The sequence below is a fragment of the Selaginella moellendorffii genome, unplaced genomic scaffold (genome assembly GCF_000143415.4).
Source record: "Selaginella moellendorffii unplaced genomic scaffold, v1.0 SELMOscaffold_3, whole genome shotgun sequence".
NCBI classification, from domain to species: Eukaryota; Viridiplantae; Streptophyta; class Lycopodiopsida; order Selaginellales; family Selaginellaceae; genus Selaginella; species Selaginella moellendorffii.
This window is the reverse complement of record NW_003314264.1, coordinates 2,435,909-2,461,854: the sequence shown is the minus strand read 5'-3', so window position 1 is coordinate 2,461,854 and position 25,946 is coordinate 2,435,909. Positions and strand designations below refer to the sequence as shown.

Genomic DNA, 25,946 nt, shown 5'->3' with positions numbered 1-25,946 from the left:
TTGCTTCTTCCACTTCTTGTTACACGTCCTTCAGCTCCACTTCCTATGAGTGATGGTCCTGTTCCCATGGAGGTTGATGCTGCTGCTACTCGAGTCCAAGGACAAGGGCAAGGACGTGGTCGTGGCCGTGATGTTCGTTGCTGGGCATGTGATGAAGTTGGTCATACTTATTGGCGTTGTCGGCGCTTTCCAGATTGGCGACCTCCATTTCCTGGGTGGAGACCTTGGCGTCAGCAACGTCCCGTTGGTGCTGCTGTGGTGGAAGGTTTGGATACCGAGGTGCATTCGGGAAACGAGGAGTCGCGCGAGTAATGGAGGGACCTTGCGCGAATAAGTTAGTGACCCCTCCATCTTTCTTTCGGGAGTATCATCAAGGGGTTCACTCGGCACCGGTTCATCCAATTGTAAGCAACCAAAGGGAATGACTTGAGAGACGATCCATGGGGTTCAAATATAGAAGGAAAGGGCCCATGAATAAGAGTGCACCCCCTTTTCCAATCGGTTAAGGGTCTTGGGATATTTGGGGTTAAGCGTCCTTGAGTTTGAATAGTACTGGGCTGGGTGACCTCCCGGGAAGTCCAAACTCAGGAGCTTACATTTGGTATCAGAGAGGGTCTCAGGTTCGACTCTGTTGGTTGACTAGGGGAATCACACCACATGTTGATTGACATCTGGCTGGTCCAGTTTGCTCCCGCTGGGCTTGACCCGAGGGGTAGGGTGTCAAGAGAGTGGGGCTCTCGGGAGAGCCGCGGCTCTCAGCTTCCGTTCACGAGGGCGTGAACTTGCAGGGAAGTGTGGTGGATTGTAAGCAACCAAAGGGAACGACTTGAGAGACGATCCATGGGGTTCAAATATAGAGGGAAAGGGCCAATGAATAAGAGTGCACCCCCTTTTCCAATCGGTTAAGGGTCTTGGGATATTTGGGGTTAAGCGTCCTTGGGTTTGAATAGTACTGGGTTGGGTGACCTCCCAGGAAGTCCAAACTCAGGAGCTTACACCAGTGTTTACTTTCCAAGCTCGTTTTTATAACAAGAGGTCTCCTATTCTTCTCTTTGTGTTGGTTGATACAGGTTCGAGTTTATCTTCTATTGCTCGACCTGTTGCCACACGTTGTCGTCTACACTTGCGTCATGCGGCGGATCCAGTTTTCATTCTTTATGGCAACGGCCGTACACATGCATGTGCACGAGATGAGGCGGACTTAGTTGTGCGTGTGGGCAATCTCGAGCTTGAGTTGCAGTCGTTGCGGGTGGTGCCGAGTCAAGCTTTTGACCTCATTCTTGGTATGGATTGGTTGCAGCGCAATCATGCCAAGTGTGATTTTGAGGCTTCTCCCCCTTATCTCGTTCTTCCTTATGTTTCATCCATTCCTCTCACTTCCGTACCTCTTCATCCCTTTACTTCTACCTCTGCTTCTATTACTTTTGTTCCCCCACTGTTTCCTATTGTGTTTCCATCTTGTTCTGCTCTTCCCTTTTCCGATCCCTCCGATGATCTTTGTGTTGCAGCTGTTGACCAGCTCATGAAGGAGTATTCTGATCTCTTTGAATTTGATCTATCGTCTGGGGCCAAGATTGCCACACATCATCCCATTCCAACCGGGGATGCTCGTCCAATCAAGGTTCTTGTTCGTCGTCGGTCACCCAAGGAGATCAAGATTTTACGTGCAAACGTCAAGGAGATGTTGGAGAAGGGTGTTATTCGGAAGTTGCGGAGTCCTTGGGCATGTGAACCTCATCTTGTGACGAAGCCTGATGGGAGTATTCGTTTCTGCATCGACTATCGTCCATTAAATGAAGTGACGATCCCGGACGTGTACCCTCTTCCTCACACTGCTGATCTCTTGGATCGTCTGGAGCGAAGTCGTTAGTTCACCAAGCTAGATCTTGCTTCTGGGTATTAGCAAGTACCGATGGCCGAAGAAGATATTCCTAAGACTGCTTTTCGTACACCATTTGGTTTGTACAAGTTCTTGGTGATGCCGTTTGGTTTGAACAATGCTCCAGCAACTTTTCAGCGGATGATGGATGAGGTTCTTTGCGATATGCCGAAGGTGACGGCTGACTTTATTGATGATGTCTTGATCCACTCAGAGGGGATGTGGGAGGAGCACGTTCGTGATGTTTGTAAAGTGTTGGATCGGCTACGCGACGTTGGTTTGAAGCTGAAGCGTGTTTGGGTCCAAGGACAGAACTTATCTTAGGTACTGTATTTCTCGTAAGGGTTTGCAAGTTGACCCTGACAAACTTGTGGCTGTTCTAAAGTTCCCTACTCCGGAGTGTGTGAATGATATGTAGCGCTTTTTGGGTAAGATGCAGTATCTCAGTCGTTTTGTGGATCATCTTTCCGATCGCACTACACCATTGCGAGCGTTGCTGAAGTCATCAACGTCATCTTTCATCTGGTCTCCGGATTGTGAGCGGGCGTTCGTGAATCTCAAAGAGCTATTGACGACTCCTCCGGTTTTGGCATATCCTGACTACACTCGACCTTTTATTTTGCGTGTGGATGCTTCTGACATTGGTCTTAGAGGTGTGTTGATGCAAGAGAGCTCAAGTGTGCCTGGTCAGCGCCATCCTATTACATACATAAGCCGTACATTACAACCAGCGGAGATGAACTACTCCACGATGGAGAAGGAGTGTTTAGCAGCAGTCTGGGGTTTCGACAAACTTCATGCATATCTACATGGTTCTCGGACGTTACTTGAAGGTGACCATGCTGCTGTTACTTCATTATTGAAGCGGAAGAACCTGGTTGGTCATACGGCTCGATGGGCTTTGAAGCTTCAGATATATAATTTCGATGTTGTTCATCACCCAGGGAGTTCTATGGCTGATGCTGATGCCCTTTCTCGAGCTCCTTTTCCTTCTCCACTCACTTCTCATGTTTCTGACGAACTTGTTGTTCCAGCATCTGTGGATTTTCTAGATGAGGATTTTGTGCCGTCGGCGGTTGCTGTCCTTGACGTTCAGTGTCCACAGGGCGCAGAGCAAGATCTACCTTCTCTTGATGAGGTTCGCGAGGCTCAAAAGATTGAGCCATGGATTCGAAGGCTTCGAGATGGGTTTGAGAATTCTGCATCACTTGCTGATGACTTGCCTTTCCGGCATTTATATTCTCAATATCGCCTTGAAGATGGCCTTCTTTATTTTGTGGGGACGGATCCTGATGATCATTTACGGCTAGTGGTGCCTTCGATGTTTATTCCGCGGTTTCTCCATGCCTACCATGATTCTTCTGTTCTAGGTGGGCATATGGGACACCGTCGTGTCACCGAGAAGCTGCGCAGATCTTTCTATTGGCCAGAGATGCAATGTGATATTATCCAGTATGTGCGTAGCTGCGTTTGGTGCCAAGCTAGTAATACTCCCCCTTGTGCTGCGGAAGGATGGTTGGAGTCAATTGCAGTTTTTCGTCCGTTTGAGTTGGTGGCGTTTGATCTTATAGGACCTTTTCCACGATCGACTGCTGGCAATGAGTATGTTATTATTGCTTCTGACTACTTGACTCGTTGGGTGGAAGTTGGTGCTCTTGCTAGTGCCTCTGCAACTACTGTTGGATACTTCCTCCTCAATCGAGTGGTGTTCCAGCATTCTTGTCTAGAGTGGATTCTTTCGGATAATGGTCCTGCATTTATGGCTGAGGTATTTCATGTTTTGACATCTCGGTTGGGGATACGCCACACTTTTACGAGTGCTTATCATCCACAATCAGACAGTCTGGTGGAACGGCTTGTTCGGACATTCAAAGGGATGATTGCGAAGTATGTGAACTTTCAGCATTCGGATTGGGATGGTTATTTGCCGTCTCTTCGGTATGCCTATGTCACAGGGGTTCAGAGTTCTGTTGGTGCTTCACCATATAAACTTCTATATGGTCATGATCCAATATTACTAACAGAGTTGGGTTTACCTTCGCGATTGCCATGAGCTCTTGATGCTAGGTCATGGGATCAGTATTTGACAAGCATTTTTCCATTTGTCCAAGCAGAGTCTATTGAACACTTAGGCCGTGTACAAGTGGGACAACAACAGCGCTACAATTCCCATCATCGTCCACCTGCGGAATACAAAGTGGATGATTTGGTGTTAGTCCGTTTTCCCTATCTTACGGTACGTGGTTTAGATTGTGCATGTGCAATGGTTAAAACGCTTCATACAAAGGGATCAGGAGTAGTTAATACCATCTACAGATCCACCGATGCCTCCTTTTGACGTTCCTCCAGATCCCGGCCCATCTACAAAAGAACCTTGACGGCCTTCCATTATTCCGAGAGGAGGGGCTAATGTGAGGGCCAAGTGTACGGCTACGATGCCGTATACTAATATTAGCGTAGTGGGATTTTGGTAGCCGTCAGATTGGTTTCAATCCGGACCACTCGCTCCTGTGTATAAGTTAGAGTTTTTGGGCTAATTGATATGCACATTTCTGTATTCTTTTTTCTATATTCCATGCACTCACAGTTGTTTTATATATATTATTTAATTATTTAATTCCTGTTTGTTTTCTTTAAATATTCTAGGTTTTCTTTTGGGTTGTGTGCAAGTAAAATGGCTGTGGGCTTTCAAAACCAAGGGAATTCTTGTTCAGCCAACAGTGCTTTACAGCTCACACGCCGGAGCTCTCTAGCTTCTTCTTGAAATCAGACAGTGTAAGAGGTGAGATAGCAATCGAGTTTAGGAAAGTGGTGAGGGCGATTTGGAATAACGCAAGCAAGTCTGTAAAACCAGGGCCAAAGCTGACAAATCCGAGCGTCCAGCAGGACGCACAGGAGTATCTCGATTTTCTTTTGGGTGCCCTGGATCAAGAATTCAAGAAGCAAGAGAATCCTCCTAAAGGAAAAAAGGTGCGCCCAGAGCTCCCCTCTCCAGTCGCAGATTTCTTCGAGGGCCAAACCAAATCCACAGTGAAATGCCCGAAGTGCTCCAACATGGTCTCCTCCACGCCTGAATCTTTCACCTCTCTCTCGCTGCCAGTCCATGAGACGGCGCAGCCGGTTTCTCTGGAATCATGCATCCGGGAGTACACCAAAGACGATGTTTTGGATTCCTGGCACTGCCCAAAGTGCAAGAGAAACCAAAAGGACGCTGTCAAGAAACTGGAGCTTGGGAAGCTCCCACGGAATTTGATCCTCCATTTGGCAAGGTTTAAGTGCGATTCTTCGGGGAGTGTGGAGAAGATCGACACCACGGTGGAGTTTCCACAGATTTTGACACTTTGGGAACAGGAGTACAAACTGTATGGATTGATTAACCATATGGGAGACTCCGACTATGGGCACTACACGGCAACCATCAAACTTCCAAATGGAAAGTGGTACAGCTTTGACGATGAGGTGGTGGAAGAGATTTTTGAGCTATCGAGGTGCTCGAGCGATGCATACATTTTGTTCTATCACAAAACAAGTGTGTAAGAATTACAGTACATATTTACACAATATCTTGGCTTGCGTCTTCTTGTCGCGCTGCTCTTGTTCTACAGCTCCAACATTCCAGGAGGAGAGCATTCACGATCATGGACAATCCGAATCCCGCAAAACCGGCCAGCGAAATTGACAAGATTGGGTTCAACTTCATCTGGATCATGGATTGAAATAAGAGCTAAAAAAGTTTTAAGAGAGTGATCTTACCCAACTGTAGAAAACATGCGCAAATAGTATGACAAAACCGACCTGGAAGATGGCAAAGAGCCACATACAACGCCGCCTCACTGTGCGTCGAAAGAATCTATTGTTACAAACAGGAGCTCGAGAGAAAGAGAGAGAGACGAAATCTTACCAAGCGTTGATGCTGTGATGGCAGTGAGCATTCCAAACATGACGGCGAATGGCAGAGCTAGCATCAATGCTCGAGGGCCCTTTCGTCTCACCTGTAGTAGGCAACAAAGAATCCATCCAAGAACTTCGCAAATCAATCGAAATCATCAGAGAACTATCACCAGTAGCTGCTCGAGGAGGCAAAAGTACGTGAGCATGCTGATCATGACGAGCACGGGAACGTCATGCCAAATCCTGGAAGAACACCATGGAATCTATAAAACTATAGAGCGAGATAGACGAATCTACCTGTTGAGAGCACTCATTTGCGCCATTTGAGCTTGCTGGAGAACTTGAGTTTCAGCGTTGATATTGTTTTGGTTTTGCTGGAGCCTGACGAGCGTGACGGGGAGATTGACGACCTCCTGGCCACAAACATCGCACTCGCGGTTGCCTCAGATCCCAAACCACTTGAGAGCGCACTCCTCGTGAGCCAGCGCCAGCTCCCCTTTGCAGCTACACTCGAGCTTGAGCGTCTTGCCCTCCTCGCCCAGATCGCACAGGCAAATGCGGCACACTGCTTCCTCCTCGGGGATCTCCTCGTCCTCGCCGTCTAAAAGTTTTGAAACTTTCAGATCATGGAACCATGGTTTCCATGAACTTGATCATAGGAAGCTTACGTACCTTGGGTGTCGTTGGCATGGTCAGTGTCTTGGGCTCCATCGTCTGCTTGTGAAGTTTCCCGGGGATGAGGACGAGGAGTGGTCGGCTTGACGAGAAACGTTCCGGAGTAAAGCCGGGTGAGCTTCTTCTCCTTTTGGTGACCATCGAGCGCCGACTTGGAGCGTTTGATCTGCTTGCCCTGCGAAGACGAGATGACAAAGTTGACGATGAAAGAAAGAAAGAAAAGTTCTACCTTTGATGACGATCTGGACTCACTGCTGCGGCCCCTGTCGACGAAGAAGACGACGGAGACGCGGACGAAGAAGACGATAGCGTGAATCGCAATGGAAGAGACACTGTTCTTGCGGAGCGGGGCGTGAGGAGCCGCATGAGCGAGAAGTTTGATCGGGGTGTTGCTGCTCCTGGGGTGTTGGAGATGGATGGCGGTGGCGGCGGAAGAGCATTGACGCAGGAGTCAGCTAAGCTATCACCTGAGAGAGATAAACAAGCCAACCTTGTGACAAGTAGGTATAAAACCACGGGAACGGCCGTAAAGCCTCGTTGGAGAGCAGCAAAATTGAGAAGCGATGGTGCCAAGTGACCAGCCATTTTGTCAAGGCTGCAAAGACAATGGAGCTAAGAAGCCATAAATGAATCTCGAGAAAACGAACCTGTTACTTATGCTCAGTAACGCTGCAACACCCAGCATGAGGAGCGTCCCCTCTTCCCTTTTGCAAACTTTAGAACAGGAAAAGCGAAAAAAGAGAGAGAGAGAAATCTTTACCATTGAATCTGTGGCCACCAGGAAGAATTCCCTCCAGGAATCGCCACCGGAGGGGAGTTCTTCTCACTGAGATCCAACACGACACCATCGCCATCGGTGGAAAACTTTGGGACCTTGTCACAAGCCTTGGACGAGTTCCAAGGAAGCAAAGGAAGAACCGAGACGATCTTGCCCGGGGGCTCGTCGGATTTCTTCACCTCCACCTCCGCCGGGTGATCCAGCGCGAGGAAGTAGCCGCCGAGAGTGACCACCACGATTCCCATGAGCCCCTGCGAGCTCGGGAGCTCGTTGATGATCACATAGCTCGTAAAAACCAGAAGAACTGGAGTGAAAGCTAGATAAGGAACAGTGACCGAGAGAGGGGAGACGTGGAGAGCACGCTGGTACATGAACCCCACCAGAGCCTTGATCGCCGCGGTGACGAGGAGCGCGGCGACGTACTCGGTGTCCAGCCGCGTCAAAGAGAAGAGATCGAAGCCGCCGGAGAGGAGCGCCATGGAGGAGAGGAGCAGCGCGTCCAGGAGAGCCACCAGAGCTACGAGCTCGCGGTCCGAGAAGCGCTGGGACGCCCATTTCCTGCTGGCATCGATGCAGCTGTGGCCGATCGCGGCGCCCGCGGCGTACGCGAATCCTGCCCAGATCATTTCTCTGCTCTTCTCCGGAGCGAGCGATCGATCGATCGATCGATCGCTAGGACGATCGCTGCATTGTCGGCGAAGGCGCGATTGGTGCCACCAGAATACCTGCTCGGTTGACAATCACAGCATCGCGGCTCCTCTGCCTCCGGGGACGACCTTATGGAGACCTAATTCGCCCTAATTTCTTTTTTTCTTTCTTTCACAAGGGATGGGTGAGTCTTTTTTCACGAAAAACTCTTCACCTAATAACAAATAATGTAATGAACTTGTTCCAAAAACAAAATTACTTCTATTCACTTTTCATTTATCATCCATTTTTTGCTGATCGATCAGCATTTAAGAGTTTGGGCACCTCCAAAACCAATGTGATTTGTGGTGAATGTGAGATTGTCTTGATTTCGAATTTTACGTACTTCGTCCTTCCATACAAGCATTGCCTCCTCCTTTGCTGTCATAGATGCTTCCTCAATTTCCCGCTCCAACTCCATGGCGAAATCATTCTCCTCATCTACTACTGGGATGGGAAATTCTTCCTCCATTTGCCGCACCAGCTCCATGGCAAAATTGTTTTGCTCCTCGCCCAAATCGAATCGGGTGCCCTGGCCCTGTTGGTCGCTGAACTCCCCGCTGAACTCCTCAAGACCCAGTAGTAAATCTAGATCATCACCATCATCGACATTGAAATCCTTGAGAAAGTTCTTCTCCTCGTCCTCCACAGAAGGACCCTTGTCCTCCAAATCCATTTTACACCACAATTTCTCAACCTCCTGGAAGATCTCCTCGTCCTGCACGTATCCCTCGAGGTCACAGGCGTTGACTGGCAACGACTGATCCCGGACCACGAGTTGACTAGGGCATTGACCTGTAGTTCTTGGTGATGGCCTCGGCGTTCTCCTCGAAGCTCCGCGACTTGCCCTGCGCGGGGATGCACAACCGCGACTCCCACTGGTTGCGGCCGATGGAATCATTGACGAAGGCAACATCTCGCGAGGAAGACACTGCCCCCTTGACTTGTTCTGCTGCTGCTCCTTCTTGGGTCTCTTCCTTGGACGACCGCCATCTTCTTTCTTGGCTCGTTTCGCTCGTATTGTGCCACCCAGGGTGAAGTGCCGTTTGCACACCGTGCACTTGTAGCGCGGCTGGATCAGCATGTGGTTTTCGAAATAGTCAAACTTGGTGAGTGCCGAGCTATCGCAGCCGTGTGGGCAGAGCGGGTGCTGCTGTCGCAAAAAGGCCATGAGCTCCCCCACGCTCCCAAACGTAACAAAAGCCGATGTCTGTGAACCAAAGACTGGATAGTCTTGGAGATGATGGATGTCCTTGACCAACACGTCTCTCATTCTTGCTGACTACCAAATAATCTAGGTATGCTGTTAAGGGCGATGAAAATATACTATACATTCAAACAAATATTCTGATACGGTATAGAATATTTGTTGGAATGTATTTTATGAGTAAAATCTGCGCAAGCCTGCAAAATCCATCTGTTTTACTTAAACTTCTGTGAAAAGCTTTTTAAGGCTTTAGTACGGAAGAGACTTTAGACCATGTCACTAGCCCACAACAAGATTATCGTCTGGATCAGATTTCCTGCTGATCCATACAGAGTTTACAACAAGGGCAAAATCTATTTTGTTTTTGTCGTGCGGGCTAGCACAAACTCGTGCTGGGCGGAGCAGCAAGAGCAAGCTGGTTGTGGCGAAATTAAGCTTAAACCAAAAGAGGTGGATTCCTGAGGTGAAACTTTCAGTGACTGGTACTTTTTTCTCAGCATATAGTAGCCCAGAAATTCCTCCAAGTCCACCAAATCATCAAAGCTGTCCGCTACAACCATCTCCACCACTTCGTCCCACCTCGATTTGAGCTTCATAGCCTCACTGCGCTGCACGCCAGGATGCGGTGACAAAATCTTCTTGCCTTTGCCATGCCCAAGGTCCTCCGCATCATTCTTGAACGAGAAGCTGCTGGACGAAGCCTGAGAGTCCTCTAAGTTGCGGTGGATGACTTCCTGGCCATCTAAAGCTTCCGTGCAGCTATCACTGTTCTTGAGTTTGCTGTAGCCACTAAACGACCATAAACTGCTTCCCGACTTCTTGAGCTTTTGCTTCTGCTGCTGCCTGTATGCAAAGCTCGCTGTCCAACTGATCCTGTGCTTGTTGCTGCTCCTCTTCACCAGCACCCCACGAGTTGACGACCTTCTACCGATGAGTTTCATCCGCTTCAAGAGATTCTTGCAAACGCTCCGGAACTTAATGCACCAAGGAAAAGAAACCACCCGTAGCGTCCCATCGGCAGCCGTCATTTCATGAACCATCCTCCTCTGCTACTGACCAAGATGTTGATTCTTTCAGGAGAAACGTTTAAGTAGGTGGCCTGGCACCTCTGACTTCCCCCACTCCATTTTTTAGCTCACATCGTCGTACGAAAGAGGCCTACATGATCAGCTTCGTGCCGTCCACGCACATTGATCCGATGACGGTCCTGTGCATGGAAACAAGTCAGTGCTGTTGCCATTTATAATAGAACACTCACCTGACGTTCAAACAAATGCTTCCAATTGTCAACATCTGACACGGTAAAAAAAACATAGGAAGAAAAAAAAACAGTGAAACTTATGGGTAGTCAAGCTGCTGCAGATTTGAGCGACGCCAAAGCGCTCGCTTCGTGCTGCATCTTGAGCACATTCACAAAAATTTCCAGACCAATCCCCTCCATAATTTGCTCAATCGCGTGTTGCGTCACTCCCACTTGATGATCAGTTACCCGACCTTGGGGAAAGTTATACGTTCTTATGCGCTCCGATCTGTCGCTTGAGCCGATCTGGAGTGACAATTTATAAAAATAGAAAAAATAACGTTCTGCGACAATAAACTGAATTACCTGATCTTGTCGTAATTCAGACCGACTTGCCGCTGCTCGGGACCGCTCGAGCTCGTACAGCCTAGCATATAAAATACTCAAAGCTTTTGCTTTGTTCTATACAATCTCAACTCAGTTGTAGCAAAGCACGGGTGTTGAAGGGCCTACCTTGTGTTGAGAGCGTTCGTCTTGGATTGCGACCACGATACCTGTTGGAGCGTGAGTAACTCGGACTGCGCTGCAGGTAGTATTTACATGCTGTCCACCGGCTCCACCAGCTCGGTAAGTGTCTATCTTTATCTCGTCATTACGGATCTCGACATCAACCTGTCAGCATAGTCAAACTTCAGCAACAGAAAAACGAGAGAAAAAAAACATGTATCAATGGTCTATGCAAGTGCAAAGATTTAGTAAACCTGGAGTGAACCTCATTCGCTTCGGGAAGAATAGCGACTGACGCAGTACTTGTGTGTATACGCCCAGCCTTCTCAGTGACAGGAACACGCTGCACACGGATGCATATAAAAAAAATGAAACCACGGTAATTACTTTCGTACCTGGACGCGATGAACGCCACTTTCGAACTTCAGAGCTCCATAAACACCATCTCCAGATATTACAGCACTAGCCTCCTATAAAGACAAGCTCAGATACGCCGGTGGAGAACCGGATAGTTACCTTGTAACCTCGGGTGTCGGTGGTAGTAATGCTCAGAACTTCAAACCTCCATGAGTTGTTTGCAGTGTATTTCTCATACCTGAGAGCATTCATAGAAATCCAATAAGCATTCGACATGAACCAGAAAGACGTGCCTACATCTTGAAGAGATCAGACGCAAAAATTGACGCTTCGTCACCTCCAGCTCCTAAAAATTAGATAAAACATATCAAACATCAAGCTTATGGGTTGCACTTGCCTGCTCTGACTTCGAGAATATAACCTCTGCTATCAGCTTCATCCTTAGGAATAAGCTCCAGGAGAACATCGTGCTGAGCATCTCTCACTTCTCTGGTGGCCGTTTGAAGTTCTCCAGAGGCCAGCCTACGCATTTCTTCGTCTTCAACGGACTCTTTTACCAATTCTTTCAAGCCAATTACTTCCTGCATTCAACCAAAGAGTCTTCTTTTTCCAAACTTTCGACGTCAAACCTTTTCTTTGGCTCTCAGCGCCTTGATCATATCCACGGAGTAATCCAGCTTGCGAAGCTCCTTGTTCATCTTGATGAGCTCGTCTGACGCAATCCCAGGCTGAAATCATTCACGATCGCATTTTCAAGGACGAAATCCGAATCTACACTTAACCTCTAGAAGCGCTTTGGAAAGGCAGGCATGGCGGTCTTCAATAGAGATCATTCTCTTCTCCAAAATTCGCAAAATATCGTCGGGAATGGGCGCATGCTTGTCTGGAGATAGAAAATCCATGTCTCCAGCTCAATCCACCTACATTTCGCAAGAACATACCCATGAGCGTGGAATACAAGCTCGTGCTTCCCAGATTCCACGCCGGGAGACGCCATCGCCATCGCTGGGCGTGATATTCCGGCCATGGCCGATAGGTACCATCTCTACATCTCGTATGCGTGTCCCTGGGCTTCCCGGTGCTTCGCTACGCTCAAGCTCAAGGGCTTAGACCATGCTATTGGCGTCACGGTATTGAGACAAATCGGGATCAAAGCGCACCGCGCTAGCGGACAGAACAGGAAAACCCTAATGGACACGTGGCGAGGGTGTGTCGTGTAACACTCCCCCCCAAACCGAAGCCACTCACCAAACCAAATCTGTCACGTAGGAGCTGAAACTGGTGTGGCCCCAACGGCTTAGTGAGAAGATCGGCTGGCATATCCTGTGTCCCGAGATGTTGGACGGCGAGGGTGCCACCGTCAACCAACTCACGCACGTAGTGAAATTGGACTTCAATGTGCTTCGAGCGGGCATGGTGGACGGGGTTCTTGGACATGGCAATGCTGCTTCGGTTGTCACACCAAGAAGTAGTGGGGCCATCTTGTGCACATCCCAGCTCGGCAAGTAACCCTCGAGCCCAGACCACGTCCCTGCTACCAGTAGTGAGTGCGATGTACTCCGCTTCTGCACTAGAAAGGGCCACCACAGATTGTCGCTTGGAGGCCCACGTGATGGCACCTCCTGAGAAGGAAAGGCAAATGCCAGAAGTCGAGCGATGACCTTTGTTGTTGGCAAAACTAGCATCCGTGTAGCATGCTAATGATGCATCACCCCCTGAATAAGCAATGCCATAGTCCATAGTGCCCCGGAGGTATCTTACAATACGCTTGGCAGCTTGCCAATGTATGGTGGTTGGTGATGTGTTGTACTGACTCAAGGCAATAGTCGCATATGTGATGTCGGGGCGAGTCATTAGGGCCAAATATGTGAGGCAACCAATGAGATGCCGATAGGGAGTCCCAGTGGGTAGAGGCTCACCAGACTGCTCAACTGTGAGGTCGATAGCGCCAACGACCATCGGGGTCTTGACGGGGTGGCAATCACGCATACCAAACCGATCCAGCAAGACTTCGACTTTACGGCGTTGGCTAAGCATGTAGCCACCAGAATCAGGGTCACGTGTGACTTCAAAGCCAAGAAAGTAGGAGACTCGGCCAAGGTCCTTCATCTGGAATTGCTGGCTGAGGGCATCTTTCAGAGCAGCAATGGCATCGTTGTCATCACCCATGATGAGCAAATCATCAACGTAGAGGGCCACAATAACCATGCACTCAGCATGACCATTGACATACACATTGTGATCAGCATGACAGCGACGAAAGCCTTGAGCACGTAGGGTGGCATCAAATTTTTGATACCAAATACGGGAGCTCTGTTTTAAGCCATACAAAGCTTTCCGCAATTGCCATATAGGGCCACCAGGGGCAACATCGTCCTCAAAACCAGGAGGTATATGCATATAGATGTCCTCTTGCAAATCCCCATTCAGAAATGCAGTTTTGACATCCATATGGTGGACTGGCCATTTGCGAGCAGCCGCAAGGGCAAAAAGAGTACGGAGGCTGGCCATTTTTACAACCGGTGAGAATGTTTCATCGTAGTCAAGGCCATGGACTTGGCGAAAACCGCGAACAACCAACCGTGCCTTATAACGTACAACCTGGCCATCTTTCCCATACTTTTTGGAGAAAATCCATTTTGGATCCAAAACACGTCGTCCCGGTGGTGCTGAATCAACTGGAACATAAGTTCCGTTAGCCCGAATGGAAGAAACTTCTTCCGCAATAGCTTCCATCCAAGATGAAGCCTCAGGTCCTGAGATGGCCTCATCATAGGTCATGGGGATGCCGATGTCAACAAAGCCATAAAAGTCATCAAGCTCTGCAGCATCTGCTTCAGCATTTTCCCGGACTTTTAACGAGGGCCGACGTTCCTGGGGGTGATCAAGAACTGGCATCGGATCAGGCATGCCACGACGTCGACAAGGTGGTGGAGGTGTCGGAGGCCTGTCCTCAACTAGAGGAGCATCAGCTGGTTCAAGCATGTCCAGAAGTGGAGGATTCCCCAATGGAATCTCTGGTGGCAACTCATGAAGAGGATCTTGAGGCGGAGGCAAGAGTGGACCATCTCCCATAAGTGGGATCAAAGGAACAAGTCGAGTCTCAGCAATAAAAGAAGGATCTTGAAGAGCCTCTGTACGCATGGGAAAGTCATCTTCATTGAACATGACATCTGTGCTTACAAGAGCCTTGTGAGATGCGAGATCCCACAACTTGTAAGCTTTTCTCCCGATAGTGTCGTCTTGTGCATATCCCACGAAGATGAATTTTTTACTCTTGGGATCTAGCTTTTTCCGAAGTTGATCAGGGGTATGTGCGTATGCTGCACAACCAAAGACCCGAAAGTGGGACACATCAGGAGTAGAACCTGTCCAAAATGCCTCAGGGGTTTTTCCATCCAAAGCAGCCGTGGCAAGGCGATTTTGTACATGCATTGCTGTGGCTATGGCCTCTTGCCAAAACATCTTGTCAAGATGTGCATCGGCTAACAAAGCACGAGCAGCATTGACAAGAGTACGATTCTTTCTTTCTGCAACACCATTTTGCTGGGGGGTGTAGCGGGCTGTAGCTTGCAGTTGTATGCCTACATCACGACAAATGCCCCGAAGCTCATTGTTGAGGTATTCACCACCACCATCAACTCGAAGAGCTTTTATCTTTCGACCAAGGAGGTTTTCAACGTATGCCTTGTACGTTTGAAAGGCAGCAACTGCATCACTCTTACGCATCAAGAAGTGGATGCATGTTCGACGGCTATAGTCATCAATGAATGTGATGAAATATCTTGCGCCATCGTGACTTGGCACGTCCATGGGGCCGCAAAGATCAGAATGGACTAAGTCCAGAAGTCCAAGTGCTCGATGCTTACTCGGTGAGAAATTCCGGCGGTGATGCTTGCCTAAAACACAAGCTTCACAAAATGTAGATGGGATACGTCGGAAATCCAATCCAGTAACAATATCTTGGGATTTCATCCGTTGAAGAGATTGGTAATGAACATGACCGAGTCTTTTATGCCAAAGCTCCGCACGAGAATCTGCCTCCACAGTCTGAAAGGCCTGAACTGGGTCGACAGCAGTAATCTCATACAAGTCCCCAATGCGTGACCCACGAAGCAACTGTGTACCAAGCATATGAAAGTCGCTAGAGTCAACTAAAGAGACTCCCTTTGCATCAAAGACTACCACCGCATTTTGATCACATATCTTGGCGACGGACATTAAGTTTCGTCGTAGGGTGGAAACATGCATGGCACCATCAAAAGCCATGGTCCTCCCATGATCGAGTGAGAGCCGGAATTGCCCGATGCCGTCCACAGGGATGGTGGTATTGTCACCTAAATGAACACCACGTTTTCCAATGCTCGGCTGATAACACTCAAAAAGACTCTTCTTATTGCTCATAAGATTAGTACAACCAGAGTCTAAGAGCCACCGGCTTGGTGCAGCAATTGCCTCTGCGTTGTAGAGCTCCTCAACAGCCTCATTTGCAGTAGCAATTCCATCACGCTCAAGCAAATTAGCTTTCGCCAACGTAGCTAGTCGCTTGACAGGCTTGGGAGCAGGGCAATCTCGAGCCCAGTGGCCCATCTCCAAGCAGCGAGCACACTGATTCTTAGCAAGTCTGGGCTTGGCACGCCCAGATGCCACGGAATTTTGCCCTTTCTGGGCATTTGCAGCTGCATGCGGTTTTGCCACCTGGGCATCACCAGAAGCCTGCGAAGCATACATAGCCTGTGGCATTTCAGCTCTCTCGCTTCGCATGGCCTCAATGTTGCGAAGACTCCTCACGGCATCTGCCCAAGTCATCCCTGGTTGGAGAAGCAGGCTCTCAACTGCATTCTTCCAGCTCGCTGGCAAGGACCTGTAGAGCCGCAGCCTCTGCTGCTCATCCGTGAGACAGTGCTTCGCCCCAGCAGCTGCAAGTTGTGTGAAGAAGCCCTGGAGCTTGGCAGTGTGAGTCTGGATACTGCCATTTTCCTCTAGCCTCAAGGAATCCATTTGTGAATGGATGTTGAAGACATCCATTTCACTCTTGGTGCCATAAGTGTCACTCAGCCACTTCCAAAGCTCTGCCGCAGTGGACTTTGGAATTGATGGGGCAGCAAAGAGAACATTTGAGGACAAGCACATCACAATACTCCCTCTAGCCTTGGAATCCCGAAGGTTCCAATCACGCACCTCAGCAGTGCTAGAGCCTGGAGCCGGTGATGACTCTGTCCCATCTACAATCCCCAACAAACCATGAAACAAGAGATAGGATTCAAGATGGATCTTGAATCCCTCAAACCCTTCTCCATCAAACTCGCGGATGGATGGCTTTCCTTCCATAGCGCTATCCCAGCTCCGATACCATGAGACAAATCGGGATCAAAGCGCACCGCGCTAGCGGACAGAACAGGAAAACCCTAATGGACACGTGGCGAGGGTGTGTCGTGTAACAGGTATGTCAAAGAAATTTCCGTCTTTCTTTTGGAAGTTAAGAAGCTTTCTCGCGCTTGCATGAAGCTAGCGTTTTCTTTGATTTCCTGTGTTTCATATGGTTTGTTTGTGACAACTAAGTGTTGTTTTCTTCGATTCTTGTGCTTCATATGGTTGGCGTGTATCCTTGTTGCTTTGGACAATTCTAAGTGCTAGAAGCTTCTTCTTTTGTTTTCTTGAGGATGATCTTCACACCTTTCTCTCGTAACGTGTAGTCCACAAAACCAAAGTGGGAGAGAACCAAAGAAGGCGAGAGTCACTTTGGATGGACGTTTCCTTCCTCTGACAACGAGGAACCTGGTGCTCAGCCTGACACCATAAACAATGCCAAGACTGTCCGTGAACTCTACGACATCGCCAATCCAAACTACACTGGAAAGTACACTGTTCCCGTGAGTACTTGCTACCTTTCTTTCTTCGTTTCTTTCTTTCCTTTCAAGGTTTTCAGAGCTTGATAGCCTGACGTAAACAGGTTCTTTGGGACAAAGCAAAGAAAACTATCGTGAACAATGAGAGCTCTGATATCATCCGCATGCTCAACAGCGAGTTCAACCATCTTGCAAAGCGTCCCGACTTCGACCTTTACCCGAGAGATCTCCAGGCCAAGATTGATGAAGTGAACGCTTGGGTGTATGACTCCATCAACAACGGAGTTTATCGCTGTGGCTTTGCAACCAAGCAGAAGCCTTATGAGGAGGTAAATCTTCAGAACCTTTCTTCTTTAGTTTTTCTTCGTTCGGAAGCCATGAATCCAAGTTCTTTTACTTGTCGCAGGCGTTTGAGGCTCTGTTCAATGCGCTGGATCGCTGCGAGGATATCCTCTCAAAGCAGAGGTATCTGTGCGGAAACGTTTTCACCGAGGCAGATCTCCGGCTCTTCAAGACGCTCATAAGATTCGACGAAGTAAGCTCTGGGGTGTTTTTTTTTCTTGCTTTCTCTCGAAGTTTTATTCAAATTCATTACCTATGCCAGGTTTATGTTGTTCATTTCAAGTGCAACAAGAAGCTGATCCGTGAGTACCCAAACCTCTTCAACTTCGTCAAGGACGTGTACCAGATGGATGGGATCTCGGACACCGTCCGCATGGACCACATCAAAAAGCACTACTACGGAAGTCATCCCTCCATCAATCCGTATGGCGTCATCCCTGTTGGAAGCGTCATCGACTACTCCACTCCACACGACCGCCACAAGTTTAACACATGAGTTTTAGATTCCCAGTTATAATTGTCACCTTCGATAATATATTATTCGTTTCTCATTTCTGCTTTCTCTCTTTTGCTTTTTACGCTTTCACGATGCAGTGTCGTAAGGATCAACCAATGCCAGATCCCATGCAAGTGGATCTCTATATATTAAGTGCAACTAGCCAACCAGATGTACTTAAGCAATCTTCAACATCTTTGTGATGGTCTTCTGAGATCTTGGGGATAATATGAACCATTGGTTTTGATTCCTTTCACTCTTGTAACCAGTCTTGTAGATTCTTGAATTAATCTTCAATTATTACATGCTTTCAAGGCATTAAACCACAATGTAAGTGATACAAGTTGATTTGCTTGTCACTCTTGGTCCCTCTAGTCTTGCAGCATTATGCAATTGTTTCTTATGTTGATGTATTTGCCACAAAATCAAATTTTTATATCACAAGAAAGATAATATAGCAGTTGAGCTTGATACATTATTTAGCATAAAAGGCATCCAAATAAAGAAAAGCCTTTAGCAAAAAAAGTATTAGATCATTAAAACCTTTTCTTTTTTAGATAATATACTAAAAAGGATATTAAAGAGAATTTAGCTAGATGGAATGTAATGTTGAAGAATAAAATTAAAATGTTTTGTGTGTTACGATTATATAGGAGATATATTATACTACATCTGAAAAAAAATATTTTTTAGTAATATTACCATGCACTACATATATATTAAGGATGTTTAAATTTATTAAAACTATAAAGTTTAAAGATAAAAAGTATCATGCATTTTCTTCCACCATCATTTACATATTTTTGTCAATTATCCTAAGAAAATCTATGGTTTTTAACTTCTCATACATATGCTTTCCCTTATGAATTTTTGAATGTTACAAGAAAAAATACAATCTTTCAAAATTTGTAATAATGGTTTTTATCCCATTTTCTTAATTATAGAAACTGTTGTCAAGAGTGTGTAAAAAATCCTTATAAAACTAGTACTTAAAACTTTTAAAGTTACTCTTATAACCTAAAATATAATTATATTAGAAGATAATTATTACATATTGAATTTATTTTTTATTTTGTTTTAATTTGGTTGTATGATGTCAATGACTTACTCAATTAGCTAAAATACAAAAAATAAAATCGTGAAATATTTGCTATTACAAGAGTAAGGGTAGCAAGAGTTTGTTATTTATTTATAGCAAATAAACTATTTTTATATATTTTTTTACTATTAAAAATCACTATAATTTTAATCTTTTATATAATTTTAAATCATGTATTTGAGTAGTGAAGTTTAATTTTATAATGTGAAATGTGTTTGTATATAAGCTTATAATACAATTAAAAATAATTTATAGGTATTTTACAAATAAATTTAATATTATCATTTATCATGAATAACTCTCCATTTAAAATTTATTATAAAAATGTAGAATTGATAATTTTATTATTTTATAATGTCTGCTTGTTTTCTTTAAATATTCTAGGTTTTCTTTTGGGTTGTGTGCAAGGAAAATGGCTGTGGGCTTTCAAAACCAACAGTGCTTTACAGTGCGTTGCTCACACGCCGGAGCTCTCTAGCTTCTTCTTCAAATCAGACAGCGTAAGAGGTGAGATAGCAATCGAGTTTAGGAAAGTGGTGAGGGCGATTTGGAATAACGCAAGCAAGTCTGTAAAACCAGGGCCAAAGCTGACAAATCCGAGCGTCCAGCAGGACGCACAGGAGTATCTCGATTTTCTTTTGGGTGTCCTGGATCAAGAATTCGCAGATTTCTTCGAGGGCCAAACCAAATCCACAGTGAAATGCCCGAAGTGCTCCAACATGGTCTCCTCCACGCCTGAATCTTTCACCTCTCTCTCGCTGCCAGTCCATGAGACGGCGCAGCCGGTTTCTCTGGAATCATGCATCCGGGAGTACACCAAAGACGATGTTTTGGATTCCTGGCACTGCCCAAAGTGCAAGAGAAACCAAAAGGACGCTGTCAAGAAACTGGAGCTTGGGAAGCTCCCACGGAATTTGATCCTCCATTTGGCAAGGTTTAAGTGCGATTCTTCGGGGAGTGTGGAGAAGATCGACACCACGGTGGAGTTTCCACAGATTTTGACACTTTGGGAACAGGAGTACAAACTGTATGGATTGATTAACCATATGGGAGACTCCGACTATGGGCACTACACGGCAACCATCAAACTTCCAAATGGAAAGTGGTACAGCTTTGACGATGAGGTGGTGGAAGAGATTTTTGAGCTATCGAGGTGCTCGAGCGATGCATACATTTTGTTCTATCACAAAACAAGTGTGTGAGAATTACAGTACATATTTACACGATATCTTCGCTTGCGTCTTCTTGTCGCGCTGCTCTTGTTCTACAGCTCCAACATTCCAGGAGGAGAGCATTCACGATCATGGACAATCCGAATCCCGCAAAACCGGCCAGCGAAATTGACAAGATTGGGTTCAACTTCATCTGGATCATGGATTGAAATAAGAGCTAAAAAAGTTTTAAGAGAGTGATCTTACAAAACATGCGCAAATAGTATGACAAAACCGACCTGAAAGATGGCAAAGAGCCACATACAACGCCGCCTCACTGTGCGTCGAAAGAATCTATTGTTACAAACAGGAGCTCGAGAGAAAGAGAGAGAAACGAAATCTTACCAAGCGTTGATGCTGTGATGGCAGTGAGCATTCCAAACATGACGGCGAATGGCAGAGCTAGCATCAATGCTCGAGGGCCCTTTCGTCTCACCTGTAGTAGGCAACAAAGAAATCCATCCAAGAACTTCGCAAATCAATCGAAATCATCAGAGAATTATCACCAGTAGCTGCTCGAGGAGGCAAAAGTACGTGAGCATGATGATCATGACGAGCACGGGAACGTCATGCCAAATCCTGGAAGAACACCATGGAATCTACAAAAGTATAGAGCGAGATGGACGAATCTACCTGTTGAGAGCACTCATTTGCGCCATTTGAGCTTGCTGGAGAACTTGAGTTTCAGCGTTGATATTGTTTTGGTTTTGCTGGAGCCTGACGAGCGTGACGGGGAGATTGACGACCTCCTGGCCACAAACATCGCACTCGCGGTTGCCTCGGATCCCAAACCACTTGAGAGCGCACTCCTCGTGAGCCAGCGCCAGCTCCCCTTTGCAGCTAAACTCGAGCTTGAGCGTCTTGCCCTCCTCTCCCAGATCGCACACGCAAATGCGGCACACTGCTTCCTCCTCCGGGATCTCCTCGGCCTCGCCGTCTAAAAGTTTTGAAACTTTCAGATCATGGAACCATGGTCTCCATGAACTTGATCATAGGAAGTTTACGTACCTTGGGTGTCGTTGGCATGGTCAGTGTCTTGGGCTCCATCGTCTCCTTGTGAAGTTTCCCGGGGACGAGGACGAGGAGTGGTCGGCTTGACGAGAAACGTTCCGGAGTAAAGCCGGGTGAGCTTCTTCTCCTTTTGGTGACCATCGAGCGCCGACCTGGAGCGTTTGATCTGCTTGTCCTGCGAAGACGAGATGACAAAGTTGACGATGAAAGAAAGAAAGAAAAGTTCTACCTTTGATGACGAGATCAAATTTTCTCTAGTGGCATCTGGACTCACTGCCGCGGCCCCTGTCGACGAAGCAGACGAAGTACTCGGTGTCCAGCCGCGTCAAAGAGAAGAGATCGAAGCCGCCGGAGAGGAGCGCCATGGAGGAGAGGAGCAGCGCGTCCAGGAGAGCCACCAGAGCTACGAGCTCGCGGTCCGAGAAGCGCTGGGACGCCCATTTCCTGCTGGCATCGATGCAGCTGTGGCCGATCGCGGCGCCCGCGGCGTACGCGAATCCTGCCCAGATCATTTCTCTGCTCTTCTCCGGAGCGAGCGAGCGATCGATCGATCGATCGATCGATCGCTAGGACGATCGCTGCATTGTCGGCGAGGGCGCCACCAGAATACCTGCTCGGTTGACAATCACAGCATCGCGGCTCCTCTGCCTCCGGGGACGACCTTATGGAGACCTAATTCGCCCTAATTTCTTTTTTTCTTTCTTTCACAAGGGATGGGTGAGTCTTTTTTCACGAAAAACTCTTCACCTAATAACAAATAATGTAATGAACTTGTTCCAAAAACAAAATTACTTCTATTCGCTAATGCTTTTCATTTATCATTCATTTTTTGCTGATCGATCAGCATTTAAGAGTTTGGGCACCTCCAAAACCAATGTGATTTGTGGTGAATGTGAGATTGTCTTGATTTCGAATTTTACTCACTTCGTCCTTCCATACAAGCATTGCCTCCTCCTTTGCTTTCATAGATGCTTCCTCAATTTCCCGCTCCAACTCCATGGCGAAATCATTCTCCTCGTCTAGTGCTGGGATGGGAAATTCTTCCTCCATTTGCCACACCAGCTCCATGGCAAAATTGTTTTGCTCCTCGCCCAAATCGAATCGGGTGCCCTGGCCCTGTGGGTTGCTGAACTCCCGGCTGAACTCCTCAAGACCCAGTAGTAAATCTAGATCATCACCATCATCGACATTGAAATCCCTGAGAAAGTTCTTCTCCTCGTCCTCCACGGAAGGACCCTTGTCCTCCAAATCCATTTTACACCACAATTTCTCAACCTCCTGGAAGATCTCCGCGTCTTGCACGTATCCCTCGAGGTCACAGGCGTTGACTGGCAACGACTGATCCCGGACCACGAGTTGACTAGGGCATTGACCTGTAGTGCTTGGTGATGGCCTCGCCGTTCTCCTTGAAGCTCCGCGACTTGCCCTGTGCGGGGATGCACAACCGCGACTCCCACTGGTTGCGGCCGATGGAATCATCGACGAAGGCACCATCTCGCGAGGAAGACACTGCCCCCTTGACTTGTTCTGCTGCTGCTCCTTCTTGGGTCTCTTCCTTGGACGACCGCCATCTTCTTTCTTGGCTCGTTTCGCTCGTATTGTGCCACCCAGGGTGAAGTGCCGTTTGCACACCGTGCACTTGTAGCGCGGCTGGATCAGCATGTGGTTTTCGAAATAGTCAAACTTGGTGAGTGCCGAGCTATCGCAGCCGTGTGGGCAGAGCGGGTGCTGCTGTCGCAAGAAGGCCATGAGCTCCCCCACGCTCCCAAACGTAACAAAAGCCGATGTCTGTGAACCAAAGACTGGATAGTCTTGGAGATGATGGATGTCCTTGACCAACACGTTTCTCATTCTTGCTGACTACCAAATAATCTAGGTATGCTGTTAAGGGCGATGAAAATATACTATACATTCAAACAAATATTCTGATACGGTATAGAATATTTGTTGGAATGTAAAGTATATTTTATGAGTAAAATCTGCGCAAGCCCTCATGGCAATGCACAATCCATGAGGCATCCTGTTTTACTTAAACTTCTGTGAAAAGCTTTTTAAGGCTTTAGTATGAAAGAGACTTTAGACCACTTAATCCATGTCACTAGCCCACAACAAGATTATCGTCTGGATCAGATTTCCTGCTGATCCATACAGAGTTTACAACAAGGGTAAAATCTATTTTGTTTTTGTTGTGCGGGCTAGCACAAACTCGTGCTGGGCGGAGCAGCAAGAGCAAGCTGGTTGTGGCGAAATTAAGCTTAAACCAAAAGAGGTGGATTCCTGAGAGATGAGGAGAGGTGAAACTTTCAGTGACTGGTACTTTTTTCTTGTGAGGCGACCTTTTCGTCTGGTTTAAACCAAAACTAATCTATTGTTTATTCAAACCTTTATGGAGGTAAGACTATTTAATATTTTAGAAACTTTTCAAATGTAAAGTAAAAGTCATGGTGGTGAAAATATGCTTTACTAACGATGTTTTTTCTTTTTTCCTAGAAACGTTATTCCTTTAAACTAGCAAGGCGATGGCGGCAAGCATTCTAATTCCCTTTCAGAAGAATTCCCAAAAGAGGGAAAATCCTGCATTTCTGGGATGAACAGGCTGACAGCTAGAAGCTCCTCGTCCTCGCAAAACTCCACACAAAACTCCATCCTCCTCTGCTACTGACCAAGATGTTGATTCTTTCAGGAGAAACGTTTAAGTAGGTGGCCTGGCACCTCTGACTTCCCCCACTCCATTTTTTAGCTCACATCGTCGCACGAAAGAGGCCTACATGATCAGCTTCGTGCCGTCCACGCACATTGATCCGATGACGGTCCTGTGCATGGAAACAAGTCAGTGCTGTTGCCATTTATAATAGAACACTCATCTGACGTTCAAACAAATGCTTCCAATTGTCAACATCTGACACGGTAAAAAAACATAGGAAGAAAAAAAAACAGTGAAACTTATGGGTAGTCAAGCTGCTGCAGATTTGAGCGACGCCAAAGCGCTCGCTTCGTGCTGCATCTTGAGCGCATTCACAAAAATTTCCAGACCAATCCCCTCCATAATTTGCTCAATCGCGTGTTGCGTCACTCCCACTCGATGATCAGTTACCCGACCTTGGGGAAAGTTATACGTTCTTATGCGCTCCGATCTGTCGCTTGAGCCGATCTGGAGTGACAATTTATAAAAATAGAAAAAATAACGTTCTGCGACAATAAACTGAATTACCTGATCTTGTCGTAATTCAGACCGACTTGCCGCTGCTCGGGACCGCTCGAGCTCGTACAGCCTAGCATATAAAATACTCAAAGCTTTTGCTTTGTTCTATACAATCTCAGCTCAGTTGTAGCAAAGCACGCGTGTTGAAGGGATTACCTTGTGTCTTGGATTGCGACCACGATACCTGTTGGAGCGTGGGTAACTCGGACTGCGCTGCAGGTAGTATTTACATGCTGTCCACCGGCTCCACCAGCTCGGTAAGTGTCTATCTTTATCTCGTCATTACGGATCTCGACATCAACCTGTCAGCATAGTCAAAACTTCAGCAACAGAAAAACGAGAAAAAGAAACATGTATCAATGGTCTATGCAAGTGCAAAGGTTTAGTAAACCTGGAGTGAACCTCATTCGCTTCGGGAAGAATAGCGACTGACGCAGTACTTGTGTGTATACGCCCAGCCTTCTCAGTGACAGGAACACGCTGCACACGGATGCATATAAAAAAATGAAACCACGGCAATTACTGTCGTACCTGGACGCGATGAACGCCACTTTCGAACTTAAGAGCTCCATAAACACCATCTCCAGATATTGCAGCACTAGCCTCCTATAAAAACAAGCTTAGATACGCCCGTGGAGAACCGGATAGTTACCTTGTAACCTCGGGTGTCGGTGGTAGTAATGCTCAGAACTTCAAACCTCCATGAGTTGTTTGCAGCATATTTGTCATACCTGAGAGCATTCATAGAAATCTAATAAGCATTCGACATGAACCAGAAAGACGTGCCTACATCTTGAAGAGATCAGACGCAAAAATTGACGCTTCGTCACCTCCAGCTCCTAAAAATTAGATGAAACATATCAAACATCAAGCACATCAGAGAGCACTTGCCTGCTCTGCTTCGAGCAGCTTCATCTTTAGGTATAAGCTCCAGGAGAACATCGTGCTGAGCATCTCTCACTTCTCTGGTGGCCGTTTGAAGTTCTCCAGAGGCCAGCCTACGCATTTCTTCGTCTTCAACGGACTCTTTGACCAATTCTTTCAAGCCAATTACTTCCTGCATTCAACCAAAGAGTCTCTTTTTTCCAAACTTTAGACGTCAAACCTTTTCTTTGGCTCTCAGCGCCTTGATCATATCCACGGAGTAATCCAGATTGCGAAGCTCCTTGTTCATCTTGATGAGCTTTTCTGACGCAATCCCAGGCTGAAATCATTCACGATCGTATTTTCAAGGACGAAATCCGAATCTACACTTTACCTCTAGAAGCGCTTCGGAAAGGCAGGCATGGCGGTCTTCAATAGAGATCATTCTCTTCTCCAAAATTCGCAAAATATCGTCGGGAATGCGCGCATGCTTGTCTGGAGATAGAAAATCCATGACTCCAATCCACCTACATTTCGCAAGAACATACCCATGAGCGTGGAATACAAGCTCCTGCTTCCCAGATTCCACGCCGGGAGACGCCATCGCCATCGCTGGGCAGCTCCCAGCATCATAACCCTAAAAAACAGAGC

The 25,946-nt window shown here is 47.0% G+C and overlaps 3 protein-coding genes and 1 pseudogene across 8 annotated transcripts in view; 1 reads left to right on the top strand and 3 right to left on the bottom strand.

Annotated features, from left to right (window-relative positions):
* Window positions 1-17,967, top strand: part of LOC9643517 (glutathionyl-hydroquinone reductase YqjG) — a 22,096-nt gene extending 4,129 nt beyond the window's left edge. Inside the window, exons 2-6 of the mRNA XM_002963670.2 lie at window positions 12,258-12,351; window positions 16,918-17,094; window positions 17,175-17,399; window positions 17,477-17,605; window positions 17,675-17,967. Coding sequence (XP_002963716.2) covers window positions 12,258-12,351; window positions 16,918-17,094; window positions 17,175-17,399; window positions 17,477-17,605; window positions 17,675-17,908 — 859 coding nt within the window. The 3' untranslated portion in view covers window positions 17,909-17,967. The remainder of the gene's footprint in view (window positions 1-12,257; window positions 12,352-16,917; window positions 17,095-17,174; window positions 17,400-17,476; window positions 17,606-17,674) is intronic.
* LOC9643516 lies at window positions 5,228-8,045 on the bottom strand (annotated as a pseudogene).
* LOC9643512 overlaps window positions 6,650-25,946 on the bottom strand; it is a 28,545-nt gene continuing 9,248 nt past the window's right edge. The window contains exon 5 of one of the 2 annotated variants that reach the window (XM_024668601.1): window positions 6,650-6,674. The gene's annotated coding sequence lies outside the window, so the exon portion shown is untranslated. Of the gene's footprint in view, window positions 6,675-21,311; window positions 21,405-25,946 lie in introns of those variants that run through there. The other variant, XM_024668600.1, reaches the window with a different exon arrangement.
* Window positions 9,380-25,946, bottom strand: LOC9655246 (peptide chain release factor 1). Of its 5 annotated transcripts, XM_024668590.1 has the most exons (12): window positions 25,844-25,946; window positions 12,004-12,104; window positions 11,851-11,949; window positions 11,619-11,802; window positions 11,519-11,567; window positions 11,381-11,459; window positions 11,260-11,334; window positions 11,130-11,207; window positions 10,871-11,029; window positions 10,724-10,819; window positions 10,376-10,663; window positions 9,380-10,324 (listed from the first exon to the last, which is right to left on the bottom strand). In XM_024668590.1, exons 1-11 carry the CDS (start codon window positions 25,926-25,928, stop codon window positions 10,466-10,468), a joined length of 1,203 nt encoding a protein of 400 aa, XP_024524358.1. In that variant the 5' UTR covers window positions 25,929-25,946; the 3' UTR covers window positions 9,380-10,324; window positions 10,376-10,465. The 5 variants fall into 5 exon arrangements, with proteins under 5 accessions (XP_024524358.1, XP_024524359.1, XP_024524360.1 ...); XM_024668591.1 differs by lacking the exon at window positions 9,380-10,324 and having other exon boundaries at window positions 10,577-10,663; window positions 10,724-10,784; XM_024668592.1 differs by lacking the exon at window positions 9,380-10,324 and having other exon boundaries at window positions 10,643-10,663; window positions 10,724-10,812.

Coding starts and splice junctions, on each gene's coding strand:
- LOC9655246 (XM_024668590.1), bottom strand. CDS start 25,928: ATGATGCTGGGAGCTGCCCAGCGATGGCGATGGCGTCTCCCGGCGTGG. Junction 11,568..11,618: donor TATTCTCGAAGTCAGAGCAG/GCAAGTGCAACC, acceptor TCTAATTTTTAG/GAGCTGGAGGTGACGAAGCG. Junction 10,820..10,870: donor ACGAACGCTCTCAACACAAG/GTAGGCCCTTCA, acceptor GAGATTGTATAG/AACAAAGCAAAAGCTTTGAG.